At 26.8% G+C, this 24,392-nt stretch overlaps 2 protein-coding genes across 2 annotated transcripts in view; one reads left to right on the top strand and one right to left on the bottom strand.

Moving 5' to 3' along the window:
- Positions 1-5,731: 5,731 nt before the first annotated feature.
- Positions 5,732-9,083, top strand: LOC117175265. Its single transcript, XM_033364972.1, has 7 exons — positions 5,732-5,997; positions 6,108-6,266; positions 6,309-6,526; positions 6,574-6,790; positions 6,855-7,788; positions 7,884-8,636; positions 8,880-9,083. Exons 1-7 carry the CDS (start codon positions 5,732-5,734, stop codon positions 9,081-9,083), a joined length of 2,751 nt encoding a protein of 916 aa, XP_033220863.1.
- A 912-nt stretch (positions 9,084-9,995) lies between these two features.
- Positions 9,996-24,392, bottom strand: part of LOC117174502 (GATOR complex protein MIOS) — a 40,607-nt gene continuing 26,210 nt past the window's right edge. The window contains exons 8-12 of the mRNA XM_033363674.1: positions 20,917-21,055; positions 17,205-17,343; positions 16,913-17,120; positions 10,236-10,441; positions 9,996-10,132 (exon numbers count right to left, since the gene is read on the bottom strand). Of these exons, the coding sequence (XP_033219565.1) occupies positions 10,045-10,132; positions 10,236-10,441; positions 16,913-17,120; positions 17,205-17,343; positions 20,917-21,055 (780 nt within the window). The 3' untranslated portion in view covers positions 9,996-10,044. The remainder of the gene's footprint in view (positions 10,133-10,235; positions 10,442-16,912; positions 17,121-17,204; positions 17,344-20,916; positions 21,056-24,392) is intronic.

Raw genomic sequence — 24,392 nt, forward strand, 5'->3', positions numbered from 1 at the left:
TTCCCACCCTGTCACAAATCTCCAAACAAAGTTCCACACAAATCTGTCTCAATCCTCCAAAATATCTACCTCCCCTTTACAATCTCACAATCCCACAATTAGGGATTCAATGAAAAATATTAATATTCTACCAGAAAAGACGAATTTTCAACAAATTAAATAAATTTATCACTAAAAAGTTTGAACAATAGATGTGACATTAGCCCAAATTTTATTGAGAATTAATTTTCAATCAAAAAAATATATTTTTGTAAAAAAAAACCGTTTAATTTTTTACCAAATAGTTAAATTTTCAATTCAAAATTATTAATTTTCTATAAAAAAGTCGAATTTTCAAACCGAGAATATGAATTTTCAACAAAAAAGTTAATTCGCAACCAATCAATAGAATTTTAAAAAATCCGGATGCATTAAAAAAGTTAATTTTGAACCAAGAAAATAAAATGAATTTTCAACTAAAATTATAAATCTTCAACAAAAAAATGAGCTTTTAAGAAAGTAGTTCAACTTTAAATTCAGGAATTAAATTTTCAACGAACAGAGAGCTCATATTTCAACCAAAAAATTTTAACTCCTAATAAAAACAGTTGGTTTTAATAAGAAAAGACGAATTTTTTAAGAAAATTCTTGAATCCCCAGTTAAAACAGATTCATTTTCAACCAAAAAGTTGTCTCTTGAACCAAACAAATTTATTTTCTACGAAGAAATACAAATTTTCAAAAAAATACATAAATTTTGAACCAAATAGTTGAATTTTCAATCAAGAAGATTAATATTCTACTAGAAAAGACGAATTTTTAACAAATCAGATAAATTTTTCGCTAAAAAGTTTGAACAATAGATATGACGTTAGTCCAAATTTTATTGAGAATTAACTTTCAATTTAAAAAAATGTAATTTTTTACAAACTAGTTGAATTTGATAGCTAATCATTTAATTTTTAATCCAAAGAGACAAATTTTCTACAAAAAGTTGAATTTTCAACCCTAAAATATAAATTTTCTACAAAAAAAATTAATTTGAAAACAATCAGTTGAATTAAAAAGTTACTTTTGCAATAAAAAAAAATTAATTTTGCACCAAGAAAACAAAATACAGCAAAAAATGAACTTTTAAAAAAGTAGTTCAACTTTCAACCCAGAAGTTTAATTTTCAACAAAAAATGTAATAGTTATTTAAAAAAATAAAAAGGCCTTTTCCGTGTGCATTAAAAAAAAAACTAATTTTGAATCAAGAAAAAAAATTTTAATTCAGAAGTTGAATTTTCAACAAAAAAAAATGTAAAAGTTCACATTTCTGCAAAAAAATTTAATATAAAATCAAAAATAGATTAATTTTCAACCAAACAGTTGCGCCTTTAACAACAAAAAAATGATTTTTTATCAAATTGTTGAATTTTTTAGCTGTAAATAAGAATTTCCTACAAAAACGTTGAATTTTCAACTAGAAAATTCATTCTCAACCGAAACAGATTAATTTTTAACTAGACAGTTCCATTTTTTAACCATAAGAGCGGAATTTTTAGAAGACAGTTGAATTTTTAATTTAAAAAATTCATTTTTTCTACAAAATTTTAAATATTAAATAATTAAATTTTTAACCAAGAAGTTGAATTTTTAACAAAAAAGTTTATTTTCAAACAAGAAAGTTGAAGTTTCGAAACAAAAAGACGAATTTGGCACAAAGGATGGATTTTCAACCAAAAAAGATGACTCTTTTATAAAATAATTGAATTTTCAACTAAAAAGTTGAATTTTCAAGCCAAAAAGACGATTTTTTAGAAGACAGTTAAATTTTAAACCAAAAAGTTAATTTTCTACAAAACAAGATGAATTTTCTAATCTAAAAAGATGAAGTTTTAACAACAAATTTAAATTGTCGACAAAAAAGATAATTTTTTAACCAAGAACTTGAATTTTCAACAAAAAAGTTTATTTTCAACAAAAAAAGTTGAAGTTTCAAAACAAAAAGACGAATTTTGAACAAAAAGATGAATTTTCAATCAAAAAAGATGACTCTTTTGACAAATAATTAATTTTTTAATAAGAAAAGTTCATTTTTTTACAAATCAAGATGAATTTTCTGATCTAAAAAGACGAGATTTTAACAAAACAGTTAAATTGTCGACAAATAGGATCACTTTTTAACAAAATAGTTGAATTTTCAACAAAATAATTAAATTTTTTTACAAGAAGTTGAATGTTCAACAAAAAAGTTTCTTTTCAACCAAGAAAGTTGAAATTTTAAACAAAAAAGATGAATTTTGATCAAAATATTTGAATTTTCAACCAAAAAAGATTACTCTTTTATAAAATAATTGAATTTTCAAGCCAAAAAGACCATTTTTTAAAAGACAGTTGAATTTTTAATAAAAAAAGTTCATTTTCTACAAAACAAGATGAATTTTATAATCTAAAAAGACGAAATTTTAACAAAACAGTTAAATTGTCGACAAACAACATCACTTTTTACAAGGGAGTTGAATTTTCGACAAAATAATTCAATTTTCAACTAAGGAGTTGAATATTAAAACAAAAAAATTATTTTCAACCAAGAAAGTTGGAGTTTCAAACCAAAAAGACGAATTTTGCACAAAAAGATGAATTTTTAACAAAATAGTTGAATTTTCAACCCAAAAAGATGACACTTTTATAAAATAATTGAATTTTCAACCCAAAAAGACGACTTTTTAGAAGACAGCTGATTTTTTAATGAAAAAAGTTATTTTTTTTTTAAAAAACAAGTTGAATTTTCTAATCTAAAAAAAAACGAAATTTCAACAAAACAGTTAAATTGTTGACAAATAGGATCACTTTTTAACAAAATAGTTGAATTTTCAACAAAATAATTAAATTTTTAACCAAGAAGTTGAATTTTCAACAAAAAAAGTTTATTTTCAACCAAGAATGTTGAACTTTCAAACCAAAAAGAATCAAAAAGATGAATTTTTAACAAAATAGTTGAATTTTCAACCCAAAAAGATGATTCTTTAATAAAATAATTGAATTTTCAACTAATTACTAAAATATTTAAATAGAACAGATTAATTCTAAACCAAAAATTTAACAGTAGACTTTTCAACAATAAAGAATTAACTGTCAACGAAAAATATTTAGTTTTTCTCATTGGGTTCTATGAATTCGTTTTTTCGATTCATTTTGTCCGTATTGAAGAATAATAAACAAAAACGGAAAAAATTACAGGTTTAAGAAACAATTTTTTGAATCGTGGAAAACTTTTTTTAAAATTTAGTTTATTGTAAATATTTAAAAAATAAAAAACTGCACATTTTTAATTTGAAACGGTAGATATTAAATTTAAAAGATTTAATTTCACGATCCTAATTTAAAAACGGTTTAATCCTAATTTTTGGAATCTTTCAATTCTCAAAACTTCATAGTCTCAATTATTCAGTTTTGAAGTTTTATAATTAGTATTCATTTTTTAAACGTTTAATGTTAAAATCTTCAACCAATTAAATCACAAGTTTAAACGGCACGAAATTTAAAATCTTGTAAATAAAAAATTATTCCATTTTGATTTCTTAATCTAAAACACTTAATTGTATGCCTTTGGCCGATACACGACAACCCTATGAGAGAATCTGTTGCGTACCCCCGCCTTAGCCCTTAATCGACCTCTCTTTCTCCCCTCCTCTTCTCTTCTATCCCCACTTTGTCACCAGCAAGAGCGGCTGCGCTAGTGATGCGATATCGAAAACAAAATATCGATATTTTAAATATCGATATATCGGAAGCTAAATATAAAAAAATCGATATATCCGATAAAAAATGTCGATATTATCGATATTTTTTATTTTAAATAAATACATAATTATAAAGAGTATAAAAACATTATTATTATAACAAATGTATAAAAGCAACAAAATAGTTTAATATAATAATTTTGTATGATCGTTCTTCTCCTCAAACCTGCAACAGAAAGTAAGTTTGTACAAAACCAAACATATCATTTTCTATAACCTTGTACCAAAATATTTTGTTCAAACAATAAAGGACTTATATTCAATATGCATTGCTGAGTGTTGCATTATTATTTGTTAACTTCTGCAACACAACCTTCGGAATTTGTTGTTTTGGTTTTAAATTCCATATGGTTTTAATAGATGTAAGATAATGAATCTAAACAAGTAGAACTCTTGTTTTTTAAATAATACAATAAATATTTTTTAAATAAGTCTCTTGAGTGAGACAGCAGTAACTGCGTGGAAGTAATTAATTTAGAATGTAATTACGAAAAAGTAACGCAGCCCAATAACTGTGTAAACACACCAAACAGAGAGATATGTACCACGAAAGTGGGGTAGTAATATAAAAAATTCTTTCAAGTAAAATTAATGTAAATACCATATTGAGTGCTATATGAAACACTTTCAACTTGTAAGATTTTAAGTCGAAATATATATTGTTTTTCTATGCGTTTGAGGTTAATTGAGCCCGTGATCCCTGAGACTTCTATCATTTACAAATATTCACATAATACAGATTAGAAAATGTACAAAGATAAATAATGAATGAAAAATATAATGTTTACTTACGTTTACTTGTATTCAGTTTTTGTCACTATTTAACTAAAAAGCGCATTCTGTCAAGTGGGAAAAAAGTGATAAGCTATCGAAATTATGACAAAATATCGATATTGACTTTGATATATCGGTTTCTAAATATCGATATATCGGGCTCTGAATATCGATAGTTCGATATCGCATCACTAGGCTGCGCCGTCTATGCTCATAGCGTTGAGTACTTTCGCCGAAGCCACAAGTCACAAATTCAAGGTGCACGAAATCTTGTTTTGTGGTTCTTTTTCGAGGTATTTTTTCGGATCATTAAGTGTTGTACAGTGTTTAAAACTAGTGCAGGATATTCCTATGGCGAATAACGCTTCTAATTCGCCTGCGGGCTCCCAGAGAAGCTCGAACAATGGGGCCCAGGAGCGTCTTGATGTTGCGCAATATAGTGAAATTGAACGGCGTCATTCGCTTTATGATGCCGACACAGACTCAAGCGAAGACCAGGCTTTTCTTCCCGCAAAGAGACCTCGTTTAAAGAGAAGTGGATCTCGTTACCGCGAGTTACAAGATCAGATTAATGCTTAAATTAAAGATCAGATTAGCTGGCTTGATTTCCCGAGAACCTTCTGGCTCTTCACAGCCGGGGTCGTCTACAAAGCTATTGGACTTTGGGAAATTGAGAACCGACGTAGATGAGAGGAAAACAGTTCGTTTAGCCCTAAAAGAGCGTTTGGACAGGATCAATGCCCTACAGCGTTTTGGCTCATCGGAATGGAAAGAAGTTAGGTATTCTAATGCTATTATCTACGGAACGCGTTTTAGCTGGATTGTCAAATGCTGTATTCGAGCAGAAGGAATTGTTAGCCTGTAATCTTCAAGCAGTGGTAGATTGGGCTTTTTCGGGGTCTGATGATTTTAGGCCGCAAACATTGTTTGAACATTTATCAACACTTTTTGGCTCAGGCTCACAGGTACAGACAAATTTTGATTTAATAATGCAAATAATCTGCGGGAAGAGGGTGGAGTGCATTGAGAATAGAAGGGAACGACTCCTATCCGAGATTCAGAACAGAAACGTTCGAGCAGCTTTACGCAGGATCCCTCAGAGTTGAGAATATCTTTTTGGCAAAGAGGATTTGTCACGTCTATTCCAATCTCTAGGGGGAACTCAAATTTGGCTAAATACGCCTTCATAAATGGCAACCAAGAGAATGATTCCAAGGAAAGAATTTCCCACTCTATTTCATCTAACAACCGGACTTTTCAGCCCCCAAGGGGATCATCGCAGACTCCAAGGTTTAGAAACTACTCGCGACGAGGTAATTTCGTCCCTAAGAATACAACAAAGAAGGGACCACTCAGATTCAAGCCCGCAGATTCCTTTCCTGGAAAGCCAGACAATAGATGACTACCCGTCAGTTCCGAATTTCTCAGGAGGCCAGCTACGTCACTTCCGAGAAAGGTAGAGGGTTTTGGGAGCTCCACCCATCATTCTCAAACTGATTTGCGAATTCCTCTCGGTTCGAAACCAAAGTTGATACGCAATTGGATGGATTCCAATTTTTTAACAAGGCCATCGCAACAAATGTCTCAACAGATCGATCTGTTGAAGAGACAAGGTATTCTCGAGTCTCCAACACGTTTAGGCTCAAGCTTTATCTCAAAAATGTTTTTGGTCAAAAAAAGCAACGGAGGAATAAGGCCGATCTTCGATCTACGAGGCCTCAACAGGCATGTAAAGGTAAAAAAGTTTCATTTAATCTCACATTTCAGAATACCAGATTTTCTGCAGGACGAGGACTGGATGACACGAATCGATCTGTCTCAAGCTTACTTTCACGTACCAGTGGTAGAGTCCCATCGTTGCCACCTTCGCCTCGTCTACGGCAAGGAGCTTTTGCAGATGACGAGCTTGCCCTTTGACCTCTCAGCTGCCCCTCAGATCTTCACGACCATAACGAATTGGATTGCGGAAATCCTTCGGTCGCGAGGTATGAGGGTAGTCTTATATCTAGACGACTTTTGTTTGGTCTCTCAGGACAGAATCAAATTAAACTAACAGATCAACGAGGCAGTCGAGTTGCTGGAATTCCTGGGATGGATGGTAAATCGCGAAAAGTGTATACTGAATCCCTGCCAAGAGATGGAATTTCTGGGAATACTGTGGAACACACGGGACAATGTCAAGAGTCTTCCGGGCAAAAAGGCCCAAAAGATTACGGACCTGATAAAGGAGATACGATTAAAGCGGCGTTGTACACTGAAACAGACTCAGTGCCCACTGGGCCATATGAATTTCGCCAACTTTGTATTTAACAGGGGACTTCTTCACTGTTGCTACCTTCAGAGGTTTTTAACCCAGTTCAATCAACACAGACCTCGACAGAAGTTAGCGATTACGTCTCGAGTGGAAGAGGAGTTAGAGTGGTGGCAGGGTGCCACGACGTCATCTGTATGTCTGCACAGAAGACGGATAACCAACTTCCTGACGACGGACGCAGCGGACACAGGATGGGGAGCCCAGATAGATGGGTCCCACCTCCAAGGATCGTGGTCCAGGGATCAGAAACGATGGCAGTCGAACAAAAAAGAGATGTTTGCCGTATTGGCTGCAATAAAGCAGATGGCTCATCATCTCCAGGGCGCTCACATTCTGCTTCAGTCAGACAATCGTACCCTGGTAGCCTACATTCAGAAGGAGGGAGGTACAAGATTGATAGGTTTATTGGACCTGACCTACCAAATTCTTCACCTTCTCGACCAGCAGAAAATAACCGTGTCGGTGGCATATCTCCCAGGCAGGTACAACGGGATCGCAGACCGATTGTCAAGGAAGAAGGCGCTCCCAGAGTGGCATTTGCTTCCCGCTGCGACAGACGAAATCTTCGCAAAATGGGGAGTTCCAGTCATCGATCTTTTTGCCTCAGCAAATTCGGCTATAGTCAGGCCCTACGTTTCTCGAGACTGCAGCGATCCTTACGCCTTCTTCATAGACGCATTCAGTCGTCCATGGCACTTGAGATTAGGATGGGTCTTTCCTCCTCCCAATGTCGTACCCAGAGTGCTTGTCCACCTGAACAGCTGCAAAGGGCAATTCCTAATAGTAGCGACAAGATGGGATCAGACGTTTTGGATGCCGGATCTGCTCAGCAGGAGCATGGAACCACCTCTAACCATTCAGAACTTGGAGAGTGTGCTGATAGACTTCACGACAGGCCAACCTCCGCAGCAGGTGGAACGGCTAACACTACAGGTATGGAAAGTTGGGTGTGAAAAGATTTAGTTAAAGACTGGTCCCAACAGGAAAAGAATTTGCTTAAGCAAAGTTGGAGGAGTTCTACTTTGTAGACCTACAGGGCACCGATTCGAAGATGGCTCCGTTGGTGTGAAAAGCAAAATATTAACCCTAGGTCTCCGCAGGGTAATGATTTGGCTAGGTTCTTGGCAGACTTATTTATTACTCAAAAGTTAGCTTATAATACCATTCTTCTTCACAAGTCTGCAGTAGCAACATTCTGCGCAGGTAGATCCTCTGATTTTTTGGTTCATCAGGTCCTGAAAGCTATTTCAGTGGCAAAACCTCAAGAAGTTCGAGCACCAATCTGGACTTCAAGGCGTAAAGCAGTGCTACTTTTATTGGCATCCGGCCGTCGTATTCATGATCTTACTCTTTTAAAGATCTCAAAGAATTTTGTCGTTAACTTGGTGAACGAGATAATTTTATGGCCAGCTTTTGGATCGAAGACGGATCGGGCTTCGTTCAGACAGTCAGGATGGAAACTCTCGAAGCACTCCAATATCTGGTTGTGCCCCGTCACATGGATCAGGGCTATGCTTGGAAAATCGAAAAAGAGAAGAAAAGATGGTAGTGTTGACACCCTGTTTATTACTATTGTTGGAGCCACCAAAGCAGCTTCCAAGGCAGTGATTGCAACGTGGGTTCGATCGGCCATCAGAGATGCTGGAATAGACGCTTCCCCGGGTAGCATTCGTTCAGCGGTTGCATCTCGCGGATGGCTAGACGATCTTTCAGTCCAATACATTTTGGACCGATGCAATTGGAGATGCGCTGAGACGTTCAGAAAACACTATTGCCGTGAGGTACAAGGGGCTAGTCAAGCAATTTCTACTTCGCTTTTATCCAACTTTACTCCCGTCTAAATAGTGAGTATGCGACACCTTTTACAGTCCAATCTAAATAGTGAGTATGCAACAGCTTTTGAAAAAATAATATTATAATGAAATATGATAGAGAAAAAGAATTTCGAATCTTCCTCATTTATACTCTTTTGTAAATCACATAGCTTTGAGGTCACCAGTAGATAACAAACACGTCTCTCATAGGGATGCCGTGTATCGGCCAAAGGCATACAATACAAGTGTTTTGAATTACAACAAAACACGTATTGTGTGACGGAGCCGATACACGGCATCCTGGTAAGTGTCTTACTGATGAGAGCCGCTATGAGCATAGACGGCGCAGCCGCTCTTGCTGATGAAAAAGTGGGGATAGACGAGAAGAGGAGGGGAGAAAGAGAGGTCGATTAAGGGCTAAGGCGCGGGTACGCAACAGCTTCTCTCGTAGGGATGCCGTGTATCGGCCAAAGGCATACAATACGTGTTTTGTTGTAATTCAAAACACTTGTAATTAAAATAATTTCAAGTTTGAAATAGAAGAAAATCTTAATTAATTCTCATTTAGAAATTATCCAATTGTTGTAGCCTCGAAATATAATTTATTTAATTTTAAGAATGTTTCTCAATTGGTGTTTTTGATTTTTTAATAACTTCTGTTTTTAAGGTAGTGTCGTGCCGAAATTCACATATCTGAAAAAAATAGTTTTTTCTATGATTTTAAGAATAAAAATATTATAACTGATGTCATTTCGAATAAAAAACATTCTTTTTTATGAATAATGTTTAAATTCACAACGAAAAAAGATTAATTTTAACCATATTTTTTGCAACTGAATTTTGTTTTGTCCGTCGCTTCTTACCAATTTTTGAAAAATGATTGTATTTTAATAAATGACGGCTTATTTTTTCGGGAAAGACATTCCATACAATTCTAGTGTTTCTAATTTTGAAAGTTAATTTTTCCATGGCTGACATCTTTTTTGTTGTGAATTTTATTATTTTTCTTAAAAAATTGAAGTTTTTTATTTAAAATGACACCAGTTATAATATTTTGATTTTTAAAATCATAAAAAAAAATTATTTTTTTCTCACATATCTGACTTTTGGCACGAGAACTACTTTAATTTGTATGCTTGTTTACTACAAAAAACTTTACTTTCAAAAAATTTCCCATGATGTTTTTTTTCCCCCAAGGGGAATCCTTTTCAATTGTCAAATGCCTAGCCATATTTTTTATAACACGAATTAAAAAATCTTATCCAAAATGATTTAAAAACCTAAAAAATAAGTAGAAACAAAATTATTATTTTACTTGTATTTTTTTTTTAATTTTTAAACTTTAATGAAAAAATAATGTACAACATATTACAAATTAGGAGCATCCGACTCCCACTTTACAAGAGGCGTCCAGCGAAAAACAGCGACATGTACAGGACGTGACTGGACATTCAGAGTGTTGTCTACAACAAAATATGTTTATTAATTTTTTTTATCAAATTTTTAAACTAAAAAAAAATAGAAAAAATTATTTTAAAAAAAGAACTTATCGTGAGTAAAACTTACCGAAACCAATGCGTTATGTGATTCGCGTGGCCACCGTGTCTGCAGGTTTGGCACCAAGTAAACCAATTATTAAATTCAGTCAGTTTGCTATCGTCTTCAGTTCTGCTTGCGTTTGTCGTCATTTGCAGTCCACTTACAGTTCCCATGTGCATTAAACAAATCGCGCATCTAGGCAAAGGTTTCCTACAACCAGGACAGGCCGACATCTGGACAAAATAATTCCAAAGACAAATATTTACTACAAAAAATAATGCCAAAAAAGACGAATTATCAAGAAAATTAAGGAATTTTGAAACAAAGTGTTGAATTTTCATCTAAAAAGATACCACCTTATCCAAGAATAGAACAAATCAATTTTTCAAAATTAAATTCGCATCAAAAGAGACGAATTTCAACCAAATAGTTAATTTTTCAATCCAAGCATGAATTTTCCACACAAAAAAGTAATGCTTTATATTTAAACCAAAAAATATTATAGTTATAAATAAAAAAAAACTGTTGAATTTCACACTAAAATTGATCAATTTGCAATAAAAAATGGAATAGTTCAATTTTCTGTAAAAAAACAAATTAAAAAAAGAGAATATATCATCTGAAAAAGATACCACTTCAGCCAAGAATAAAACAAATTAATTTTCACTTTAAACAAATAAATGTATCTAGAACAATACGAATTTTCAACAAAATAGTTAAATTTTCAAATTAAAAATTTATTTTCCCATCAAAAGAGATGAATTTCAACCAGGAAAATTGATTCTCTACCAAAAACACGGATTTTCAAGCCAATATTTTATTTTTCAACCCAAGAATTAATTTTCCACAAACAAAAATTATAGTTGATATTTAAACCAAAAAATATTATAGTTATAAATAAAAAAACAGTTGAATTTTACACTAAATAGATAAATTTACAATAAAAAATGGAATAGTTAAATTTTCTGTAAAAACATTAATTAGAAAAAACAGAGAATATATCATCTAAAAAAGATACCACTTCAGCCAAGAATAAAACAAATCAATTGTCACTTTAAAAAAATTGCATTCATAACAATACGAATTTTCAACAAAATAGTTAAATTTTCAAACAAAAAAATTATTTTCCCAACAATAGAGATGAACTTGAACCAAGAAGATTAATTTTCTACCAAAAAACACGGATTTTCAACCAAATAGTTTATTTTTTAACCCAAGAATGAATTTACAAAAATTATAGTTGATATTTAAACCAAAAAATATTATAATTATAAATTAAAACCAGTTGGATCAGAGATAAATTTTCAACCAAGAAAATTTTGCAGTCAATTTTTGCAGTCAAGACAAAATGTTAAATTTTAAAGCCAAAAATTCGGTTTTTCTACAAAATACAATATTCTTTAATTATATAATTGAATTTTAATCTCAAAAATACATAAATTCAACCAAACATGATATATTTTCTACCAAAAATGGAAGTTAAATTTTCAGTTGATAAATTAAATATCAATAAAATTAAATAAATAAAAAAAAATAGTTTGAACTGTTGATACGATGTTATCCCAAATTTTATTTGATTAATTTTTAGTTTATATTTTTGCCGATTCTAGAAATTTGTAGCCACATAGCTGAATTTTTAAACTAAAAATGACAAATTTTCTACGAAACAGATATTTTCTACAAAATAGTTAAATTTTCAACCAAAAAAAAAAATATTTTTCTACCAAAAGCGATGGATTTTTAAGCCAGAAAAAACGAATAATCAGCAAAAGGCATGAATTTTCAACAAAGAAAGATTTTTCAGTTAAATTTTCTGTTAAAAAATTAATTTAAAAAAAGATAATATATTTCAAACAAAAAATTAATTTTCTACAAAAAGACGAATTATCAAGAAAATAGACGAATTTTAAAACAAATTATTGAATTTTCATCTAAAAAAGATACCACTTCAGCCAAGAATAAAACAAATCAATTGTCACTTTAAAAAAATTGCATTCATAACAATACGAATTTTCAACAAAATAGTTAATTTTCAACAAAAAAAAAATTATTGTCCCACCAAAAAAGATTAATTTCAACCAAGAAGATTAATTTTCTACCAAAAACACGTATTTTCAACCAAATATTTTATTTTTTAATTCAAGAATGAATTTTCCAGGCACACAAAAATTATATCTGATATTTAAACCAAAAAATATTATAGTTATAAATAAAAAAAAACAGTTGAATCAGAGATAAATTTTCCACCAAGAAAATTTTGCAGTCAATAAAAAAACAAAATGTTGAATTTTAAAGCCAACAATTCCGCTTTTTAACAAAATAAAAGAATTTGAACTAAAATAGATAAATTTACAATAAAAAATGGAATAGTTACATTTTTTGCTAAAAAATTAATTTAAAAAAAAAAATATATTTAAAAAAAAAAGGATTTTTCTACAAAAAAATGAGTTATCAGGAAAATACACGAATTTTTAAACAAATTATTGAATTTTCATCTAAAAAAGATACCACTTCAGCCAGGAATAAAACAAATCAATTTTTACTTTAAAAAAAAATTCATCCGCAACAATACGAATTTTCAACAAAATAATTAAATTTTCAAAGAAACAAATTATTTTCCCACCAAAAAAGATTAATTTCAACCTAGAGGATTAATTTTCTACCAAAAAGACGGATTTTCAATCAAATAGTTTATTTTTCAATCCAAGAATTAATATTTCCCAAAGAAAATTGTATATTATAGTTATAAATAAAAAATCAGGTGAATCAGAGATAAATTTTTAACCAAGAAAATTTTGCAGTCAATAAAGAGACAAAATGTTGCATTTTAAAGCCAAAAATTCGGGTATTCAACAAAATATCTGAATTTTCAACTAAAATAATGCATTTCTAGTAATAAAAATTAATTTCTAACAAAGCAGTTCAATTTTCAACTAACTAGTTAAACATTCAACCAAAAATATTAATTTTCTACCTAAAGAAACAATTTTTTAACAAAATACATGAATTTTCAACCAAAAAGATTAATTCTCTACCAGAAAAGATGAATTGTTACAATATTTTTTAATTATATAGTTGAAATTTCATCTAAAAAATACATGAATTCAACCAAAAGTGATAAATTTTCGATACAAAATTGAAGTTAAATTTTCAGTTAAAAAATTAAATATCAATAAAATAAATAAAATAATTTTCTATGCTAAAAATGTTTAGCCACATAGCTGAATTTTTAAACTAAAAATAAAATTTTTTTACGAAACAGTTATTTTCAACAAAATAGTTAAATTTTCAACAACAAAAATACTTTTCTACCAAAAGAGATGGATTTTTAAACCAGAAAAGAACGAATAATCAGCAAAAGGCATGAATTTTCAACCAAGAAGGATTTTTCAGTCAATAATGAAAAAAAAAATTATCCAAAGTGTTGAATTTTCAAGCCGAAAAGCAGAATTTTCAAGAAAATATACGAATTTAGAACCAAATAGTTGAATTTTCATCTCAGAAAGATAAAAATTGAACCAAGAATAGAAAAAATCTATTTTCACAAAAAATTAAATTTCAACCACAAAAATACGAATTTGAAACAAAACAATTAAATTTTCAAACAAAAAAAATGATTTTTCTACCAAAGGCGAGAAATTTTTAAATCAGAAAAACGAATATGCAGGAAAAGAACTGAATTTTCGACCAAGAAAGATATTGCTATCAATAATCAAAAAGAAAATTATCCAATGTCGAATTTTCAAACCAAAAAATGAACTTTCTACAAAACGGTTAAAACTTCAACCGAAAACGATGAGTTTTTAATAAAGTTGTTTAATTTTTTACTAAAACTATCAACTTTAAACAAAAAAAAAAGAATTATTAATCAAAATGATTAAACTACAACCAAAAGTATGATTTCTTTTTACAAAGTAGTTTCACATTCAGCCAAGTAATTAAATTTTTTAACCGAAAATCTGCATTTTTCTAAAAAAAAAATTAATAGCTGATATTTGAACCAAAAAATATTACAGTTGAAAATGAGAAAACAGTTAAATTCGACCAATAAGGATGAATTTTCAACAAAATAGTTGAATCCTCAAACTGAAATTTCTATCAGCAGAGATGAATTTTTAAGCTCAACAGACCATTTTTTAACAGAGTTAAATTTTCAAACAAGAAAATTTTTCAGTTAATAAAGATACAAAATTTAATGCAAAATGAAGAGAAAAATTTTTACAAAATGCATGCATTTTAACAAAATAGTTGAATTTCCCATTAAAATAGATCAATTTAAAATAAAAAATAGAATAGTTAAATTTTCTGTTCAAAATTAATTTTTTAAAAACAAGATTTTTTTTTATTAATTTTTAGTTTCTATTTTTTTCGATTCTAAAAATTTGTAGCCACATAGCTAAATTTTTGAACTAAAAATGCCAATCTTTCTGCAAAACAGATAATTTTTAAAAACAAAGCAAAAAAACGAATTTTAAAAAAATTAGTTAAATTATCAAACAAAAAATGATTTTTCTACCAAAACAGAGGAATTTTTAAAACAAAAAACGAATAATTGGCAAAAGAACTGAATTTTTATCCAAAATTGTTGAACTTTCAACCGAAGAAATAAATTTTTACCAAAAAAAATCGAATACTCAACCACAGAAGATTAATTTAAAAATAAAAATTTGCATTTTTCACCAAAAATGCAGAAATTTCTACGAACAGAGATGAATTTTCAAAATCAATGGATGGTTTTTTGACAACAGAGTTAAATTTCAACGAAAAAAGATTTTTCAGTCAATGAATAAACAAAATAGTATCCAAAAAAGATGATTTTTCAAATTTAACAGACTATTTTTTAACAAAGTTAAATTTTCAACCAAGAAAGATTTTTCAGTCCACAAAGAAAACAAATTTCATTTAAAATATTGAATTTTTATGACAAAAAATAAAGTTTTCAATAAAATACGTGAATTTCCAAAAAAAAAATATATATTTGTCAACAAAAAGCATAAAACTTCAACCAAAAAATGCAATGCTTAACAAAGCATTTCAACTTTCAAATTAGTAGTTGAATTTTCAACTTAGAAAATTTTCTCCTAGAAGAGATGAATTTTTAAACCAAAAAGACTAATTTTCTAAAAAAAAGAATTGAATTTTCAATCAAGAGATTTTCAGTCGAGAAAGAACAAAAACTGCAACAGAATTGTTTAGTTTTTAACCAATTAATTGTTTCTCTACCAAACTGTTGAATTTTGAAGTTAAAAAGACGATTTTTGCGCGAAACAGTTGAATTTTTAACCCTAAAATATGAATTTTCAGCAATAAAAAAAAAAACAATTTTCAACAAAATATTTGATATTCGAACCCTAAGACTAAAATTTTTTCCATTTGCAGTAATAAAAAATAAAATACAAATTAAAGCACTGAAAATGAAACTCTTGAATTTTAAACTTTTGAAATTGAAGTTTAAAAGTTTCTTAATTCAAAAATGCTGTATTCAATTGCTCAATAATTCACACTTAAAAACGGAATTAAAGAATCAATGAACTTTACCATTTTCAAAATTATATTATTTGGAACAATTTTAAGGTAGAAACGTTAAAAATTGAAAAATGGATTTTTTTTAAACTGAACACTTCTTAAATCAGAAGTACAATTATTTTAACATGAATTAGTTTAAACAACCTTGAAAACCTTCAAAATTTTATTTTAGAATCTTGAAAAATCTAGAAGTTGTTTTAAATTTATTCGACTCAAAAATTATTTTTGAAATCTTTTTTCGAACTTCTAAATATCTTTTGAAATTAATAGAATTTTTCCTACAATTTTTAGTAAATCCTGCAAATTTTAAAAAATATACTTAAAATCTTCCAGATTCTTCTTTAACAATTTTGGAAATCTTTTAAAATATTTTTTAAAAATAAGATTCCAAAATGAAAAATTATTTTAAATTTTTCTAGGAATCTAACAAAAATGTTTTTATTCTTTTGAAGCCTTTCACAATTCTTAAAAAGTTTCTAAATTTATTTTTTTGAAATTTGCAAAAATCTAAATTTTGTTTTAAATTAGGTTGTGGCTATTTGCACCAAATTAAAAATTAAAATTTTTTTAAAAGCAACAATCAAAATTGTAACAATCAAAGTTCAAAGTCTACGTCAAATATTGCAAAATATTAAAAAAATATTATTTTTCTTAACTAAAAAATAAAAAACTGATCGGATAAAAAAAGTATTGAAACCCCATTTGATTATTAACGTTAAAATCTGGACATTCTGAATTTTGAACGGATTTAGAATCGTTTTAACAAATCAATTATTGTTCCTTTTTCAAACTAACATATTTATATTTTTACAGTTGATAAAATAAAAAAGTTTTTTATCCGAAAATTGCATCTTCAAACGCTTTTAATTTTTAATTACTTAAGCTTTCAAGACAGCACTGTAAACTGAATTATATCATAATTTTAAAAAAATAACCATTCAAATAATTCCTTAAAAACTTTTGAAATCGAAGTTGGACATATTTTTCTTGTAAATATTTGTAAAATTCCCGGTAAAAAAATAAATTCACTGTTTTCTAAATTGACCAAAATTATTAATATAATGAAAACTTGAATTTTTCTGGAATTAGAATAGATTTCCCGGGTTTTAAATTAAATTCTCGGTCTTTTCCCGGATTCCCGGTCAATTGGCCACCCTAAAAAATGAAAATTTGCATACCTTTAATTTATTCGAAGTGCTTCCCAATCTGCCAAAAGGGCCTCGAGCACGACTTAGTCCTTGCATAAAAGCAGATATGCTTTTCCCGCAAAAATTGCAGGAAATATAAACCTGTTGAGGTGGTTTCTCATTCGTCGAAGCTCTCATTGTAATGTCAAAATGCGCCCTTTGGTTCCACATTTTCCACGCATCGAGCAAACCTCTGTAACTATTTTATCAATTAATTTGTATATTTTTTATTCTACAGAATTTGTTTACAAAGTAGAAAATTCTAAATTTCCTATCTAAGCACCTGGATATCCAGACTTGTACTTGGTTATCTTGCAACAATTTTGGGGGCAGAGCTCTAATCGCAATCAGACTGCAACTTTGCACATCACCAGTCACTTCCAGGTATCTGTTTAGAAGCTGAATACCTTCCAAACTTGCGCCTAAAATCATGTAAATTCACTTTTATCACCTTAATTTATTTATTTATAAACTGTAGAGTTCAAAGATTCAGATTCAGTTCAAAAAAATCTCTCTCTAGTTTAAAATTGGACTATTTCGTTGATAATTCTTTTTTTTTTTTTTTTTTGAAATTACATTTTTTAATAGAAAATTTAATTATCCAATTTTTTAGGGAAATCGTATAATTTTAGTTGAATTTTCATCGTTCTTGGATAAAAACCAAACTATTTAATTTAAACAAATTATGTATTTTGTTGAAAATTCATCTTTTTTGGTAAAAAATTAATCTTCTGTGTTAAAAATTTATCTGTTTTGATTAAGATTTAAACTATTTTATTATAAATTCGTGCTTTGTGGTTCAATGCAACTGTTTTTTATTTAAAATTAAAATCTATTTTTGAAGCATTTTAGGAATTTTTAAACTTCAAAATAAACATAATGTTTAATATATATTATTAAAAATTATTTATATTTTTAATAGTTTAAAAATCCCTAAAATGCTTCAAAATTCAATTTCAAAATCTTTGAAAAAACATGATGTTTTATATTTTTTCAAATTCTATATTATTTTTGAAATCTTTTTAAGAACTTCTAAATTTAATGTTACTTCAAATTTTATTTGATTAATTTTTAGTTTATAATTTTCTTGTTCCTAAAAATTTTTAGCAAAATAGTTGAATTTTTCAAAATTATTCAACATAAATATAATTTGTAATAATATAGATATACATATATTTTGAATAATTTTGAAAAATTCAACTATTTAGCTAAAAATTTTTACAAAGAAGAAAAATATAAACTAAAAATTAATCAAATAAAATTTGGACTAACATCAAATTTAGAAGTTGTTAAAATGATTTCAAAGATAACATAGACTTTCAGAAATATAAAACAACATGATTTTTCAAGATTTTGAAATTGAATTTTGAAGCATTTTAGGGTTTTTTAAACCATTAAAATAAAAATAATTTTTAATAATATATATATATAAATATTATTAAAATTATTTTTATTTTGAAGTTTAAAAATTCCTAAAATGCTTCAAAATTTAATTTCAAAATCTTGAAAAGTCATGTTTCATATTTTTTCAAATTTTACATTATTTTAGAAATTTGTTCAGAACTTGATTCGAATTTTTCCTTAATTTGTTTTAAAAATCCTACCAAATTGAACAAATTTCCTTAAAAATTGTCCACATTCATTTTTGATAATTTTATAAATCTTTTTAATTTTTTAAAAAAAATTTTTTAAATTAATTTTTCAAACTAAAAAATCATTTTCAATTTTTCTAGGAAACTTAAGGAAATGTTTTTTATTCTGTTGAAGACTTGCACATTTTTTAATCAACTTCTTAATTTCTTTTTCGAAATCTACAAAAATCTACATTTTGTTTTAAATTAGGCTGTATCAATTATTTTAATATCTGTATCAATTATTTAATACGATTTCCACAAGAAATAGAATAATTAAATTTTCTGTTAAAAAATGTAATTTCAAAAACAAAAAAAAAGAGGATTTTTCAACGAAATGGTCCAATTGTAAAGTAGAGAGATAAATTTACAACAAAAATGATTAATATTCAACTATAAAAGTTAAATTTTCAGTTAACAAATAAATAAAATATTTCAGTTATACAATAAAACAAATTTTCAACAAAACAGTTGATTTTTCTACCAAAAAAAGATTAATTTTGGAAAAAATAACTTAATTTTTAATAGAACCTACTCATTTTGAAACAAACAGTGGAATTTTCAAGAAAAAAAACGAGTTTTAACCCGAAAAAATTAATTTTCTAACGAAAACTACGAAATTTTCAATTAAATAATTAAATTTTGCAGTTAAAAAAATAGAAATTTTCAACAAAAAATGGAATAAGTATATTATCAATTTAAAAAATCAATTTTTGACAAAAAAACGGATTATCGACAATTTAGTTAAATTTTCAAACAAATAGTTGAATTTTAAGCTAAGAAATATAAATTTACAATAAAAAATGAAATAGTTAAATTTTAGGTTAAAAAAATTAATTTAAAAAAGAAGAATTTTCAACGAAAACATAGGAATTTTTAACAAATTACATACATTTTCAACTAAATGGTTTCAACAATGGATTTGACGTTATTCAAAATTTTATTTTATATTTTTTTTCGTTTCTAAACATTTTTTAGCTAAATAATTCAATTTTTAAACTAAAAAAAAACGAATTTTCTATGAAATGAGCATTTTAAAAAAATTATTTAATTTTTCAGTTAAAACAGTAAATTCTTAACCAAAAAAAAAGAACAACGAATTTTCAACCAAAATGATTTCAACAAAATACATACATTTTTTATGCAATAGTTTAATTTTAATCTAAGACGGAACAAAATTCAAATAAAAATTATACGATTTCCACAAAAAATGGAATAATTAAATTTTCTGTTAAGAAATGTAATTTCAACAACAAAAAAGAAGAATTTTCAAAGAAATAGTCCAATTTTAAATCAGAGAGATAAATTTACAACTAAAATGATAAATATTCAGTTATAAAAGTTAAATTTTCAGTTAAAAAATCAATAAAATATTTCAATCATCATCCAACAAGACAAATTTTCAACAAAACGATTGATTTTTCTAACAAAAATGATACTTTTGAAAGAAAACACTTAATTTTAAACAAAGGGAATTCATTTTTAACCAAACAGTGAAATTTTCAACAACAAAAAAACAGGAATTTTAACCTCAAAAAATTAATTTCCTAACGAAAACTACGAAATTTTCAATTAAATAATTGAATTTTCAAGTAAAAAATATACATTTTCAACCAAAAATGGAATAAGTATATTATCAATTTAAAAAAAAATTTTGATAAAAAGGAAAAGATTATCGACAAATTAGTTAAATTTTCAACCAAATAATTGAATTTTACACTAAGAAAAATGAACTTTTAACAAATTAGATAACTTTTCAACTAAATAGTTCAAGCTGTGGATGTTATATTAGTCGAAATTTCATTTGATTAATTTTTAGTTTATATTTCTTACGTTTTAAAAAATTTGAAGTTAAATAGTTGAATTTTGAAACTAAAAGTGACTGATTTTTCAACGAAACAATTATTTTCAACAAAATAGGTAAATTTTCAGTTAAAATAATTAATATTAATAATTAATTTTTAAGCGAAAAAGACTAACTTTCTACAAAACCGCTACCAACCCAAAAATATGAATTTTTAACAAAAACGTTAAAATTTCAACAAAATAATTAAATTTTCAACAGAAAGAATAAACTTTCTAACAAAAATATTGGGCTTTTCTAATAGGCTTCTATTAATTCAATTCGCATTTAAGCAAGAAAAAAAACCCATAAAAAGGAACAAGTTTTTGAAAACGGGAAAAAGAGGATTAATGAATAATTATTCAATTTTCACGGTTCTCAATTAAAATTGTACAATTTTTTTTTTAGTTTTAATTCAATTTTAAAAGTTTATTTGTGATTAAAATTGAAACTAAGTATAGAGATCCGAGCCATGAACCTATAATAAAAATTTGATTTAATTCTATGGTAAAAAAATATACCTGTGAGTAAAAAACCTGCCAAGTTTCCTTCTTCAGTCAACATTTGCGTCAATCTTCTCAAATACTCGTGCAGTTTACTGTCAGATAAAAACATTAGAGCGAAAGCTACTCGATCCTCTACAGCCATTCCGCTTTCATTCTAAAAAAAAATGCAGAAAAAATAAATAAATTACAAGGACTCTATATATGAAACTAAATTTGAAATACTTCGAATTAATAAAATTTCATGTAAAAATATTCCATTTTCAACAAGAAATATTCATTTTTAATCAAGTATCTCAATTTTCAAGCAAATCAGATTCATTTCAAATCAAGCAGATGTATTTTTTTAACAAAAAAATGAAACTTGTGCCAGAAAAGGTGAATTTTAAAACCAAAAACACGAATTTTCGAAAAAAAAGTTGAATTTTCAACAAAAAAGTTCATTTTCAACCAAGAACGATAACTTTTGTTACAAAAAAGATGCATTTTTTATTCCAAAAAGTTGAATATCAAATTCATCAGTTAAATTTTCAATCAAATTAATTATTTTAAACCAAAAATAATCAGTTCTAATTTTTTTTAAATAAAAAATTTCAACCAAAAATTAATCATTACTAAAAAAGATAAATTGTCAATCGAAATTTAAATAAATAAATTTTTAATTCAAAAAATTAATTTTCAACTAAAAAAGATCATTTTTCAACCAAAAATTGAATCATTAAATTTTTATTCAAAAAATTAATGTTTAACCAAAGAGATGAATTTTTATATAAAATTATGGAATATTCACAAAAGAAACAAATTTCCAACAAATTAGTTTAATTTTCGACAAAAAATTCCTTTTTATCCAAAGACAAAACAAATTTTCAATGAAAAAAAAATCGTAAGCTAAAAAAATGAATTTTTAATTAAAATGATAAATCTTCATCAAAAAAATTAATTTTCAACAAAAGAGTTTAACTCTCAACAAAATAATTTAAATTCCAGTCTAAAAGATACATTTTCAACTAAAATTATAAATATTTAACTGAAATATTTGAATTTCTAATAGAAAAAAAAATTTTTTAAACAAGAAAATTAACTTGCAAAGAAAAAGATAATTTTCTACCCCCAAAAAATCGATTTTTGGCAAAATATGTGGAGATCAACAAAATAGTTGAATTTTCAATTTAAAACTACAAATTTTCTTCCAAACTGTTGAACTTTGAATCAGAAAAGATCAATTTTCAACAACACTGATGCACTTTCAACCATTAAGATTAATTTTTGACAAAAAGGCGAATTTTTCCCAAGTTCTGATTTAATTTCTAAATAAAAATTATCAATTTTCAACCAAAAATAGAATCTTTACATTTTCTCTTAAAAATCTAAATCTTAACCGAAAAAAAGAAGATTTTAAGCAAAATAGTTTAATTTTCTACTGGAATAGTTAAATTTTTATTTAAAAAAAAATTATTTTCAAGAAAGCAGTTACATTTTCAACCAAGTAATTTTCTTTCCAACCTAAAAAATGAATTTTCAACTAAAAATATAAATATTTAACTGCAAAACTTGAATTTTTTAACTGAAAGGAAAAATTTTGAAGCAAGAAGATTAACTTGCAAAAAAAATACTTTTCTACAAAAAAAATCGATTTTTCAACAAAATAGGTAGAATTTTAATTAAGACATACAAATTTTCCTCCGAATCGTTTAACTTTAAACTAGAAAAGATCAATTTTAGACCAAAACAGTTAAATTTTCATGGGAAGGAATTAATTTTTAACTGAAATGATAAATCTTCGACTGGCATCGTTGAATTTTATACCAAAAAGAATCATTTTCAACCATAATGATTAATTTTTTACAAAAGAAGGCGATTTTTTTTACAAATTATATAAATTTTCGAACGAATATTTTAATTTCTAAATTTAACAAATTTAAAGCAAAATAGTTTAATTTTCTACTGAAATAGTTATTTTTTGAGTTAAAAAAATAGATTTTCAACAAAGTAGTTACATTTTTAACCACAGATGTATTTCCAATTAAAATGAAGAATCTTTAACCAAAAAATAATAATTTTTAATGAAATAGTTTAACTTTCAACCAAGTAATTATATTTTCAACCAAAAAGATGAACTTTTAATTAAAATCATAAATATGTAACCAGAATACTGAAATTTGTAACCGAAAAGAAGACTTTTTAAACAAAAAGATTAACTTTAAAAGAAAAAGTTAATTTTCTACAAAAAAATTAACTTTTTAAAAAAATATGTGGATTTTCAATGAAATGGTTCACTTTTCAATTAAAAAAGACCAATTTTCTTCCAAACTGTTGAATTTTTAACAATAAAAAAGATCAAATTTCAACAACACTGATGAATTTTCAACCATAAGATTAATTTTTGACAAAAAAGGCGAATTTTTCACCAAGTTCTGGTTTAATTTCTAAATAAAAAATATCAATTTTCAACCAAACAGTTGAATTTTTGTTTTAAAAAAATATACGTTTTCAACCAAAAATAGAATCTTTACATTTTCTGTTAAAAATTTAATTCTTGGCCGAAAAAAAAGATTTGAAGCAAAATAGTTTAATTTTCTACTGGAATAGTTAAATTTTTAGTTAAAAAAAATTATTTTCAACAAAAACCGTTTTTTAACAAAATAGGTAGAATATTAATTAAGAAACACAAATTTTCTTCCAAATTGTTGAATTTTGAACAATTTTCTACAAAAGAAGGCGATTTCTTTTTCAATTAAATATATTTTAAAACGAATGGTTTAATTTCTAAATAAAAAATATCAATTTTCAACCAAATAGTTGAATTTTCATTTAAAAAAGTAGGTATTTTTAACCAAAAATAGAATGGTTAAATTTTCTGTTAAGAATGCAATTCTTAACCAAGAATAGTTAAATTTTTTGTTTAAAAAACTGATTTTCAACAAAGAATAATTTTCAACCATAAAGATTAATTTTCTACAAAAGAAGGCGATTTTTTTTTGCAAATTACATAAATTTTCAAACGAATAGTTTAATTTCTGAATAAAAAAATATCCATTTTTAACCATATAGTTGAATTTTCATTTAAAAAAAAGTATTTTCAACCAAAAATAGAATGGTTAAATTAAAAAAAAAAACGGTTTTTAATCAAAATAGTTTAATTTTCTACTTGAATAGTTCAATTTTTGGTTGAAAAAATTGATTTTCAACAAAGTAGTTGCATTTTCAACCACAGATGAATTTCCAATTAAAATGATAAGATATTTCACTAGAATACTGAAATTTTTAACCGAAAAGTAGAATTTATAAACAAGAAGATTAACTTTCAAAGAAAAAGTTAATTTTCAACAAAAATATTAACTTTTTTAAAAAAATATGGATTATGGAAAAGGTTTGATACCAAACTAATGAATTTTCAAACACAAAGATTAATTTTCTACAAAAACAGGCAAATTTTTCCACAAATTACACACATTTTCAAACAACTAGTCTGATTTCTAAATAAACTAAAAAAA

The sequence above is a fragment of the Belonocnema kinseyi genome, chromosome 6, assembly GCF_010883055.1.
Source record: "Belonocnema kinseyi isolate 2016_QV_RU_SX_M_011 chromosome 6, B_treatae_v1, whole genome shotgun sequence".
Taxonomy (NCBI): domain Eukaryota; kingdom Metazoa; phylum Arthropoda; class Insecta; order Hymenoptera; family Cynipidae; genus Belonocnema; species Belonocnema kinseyi.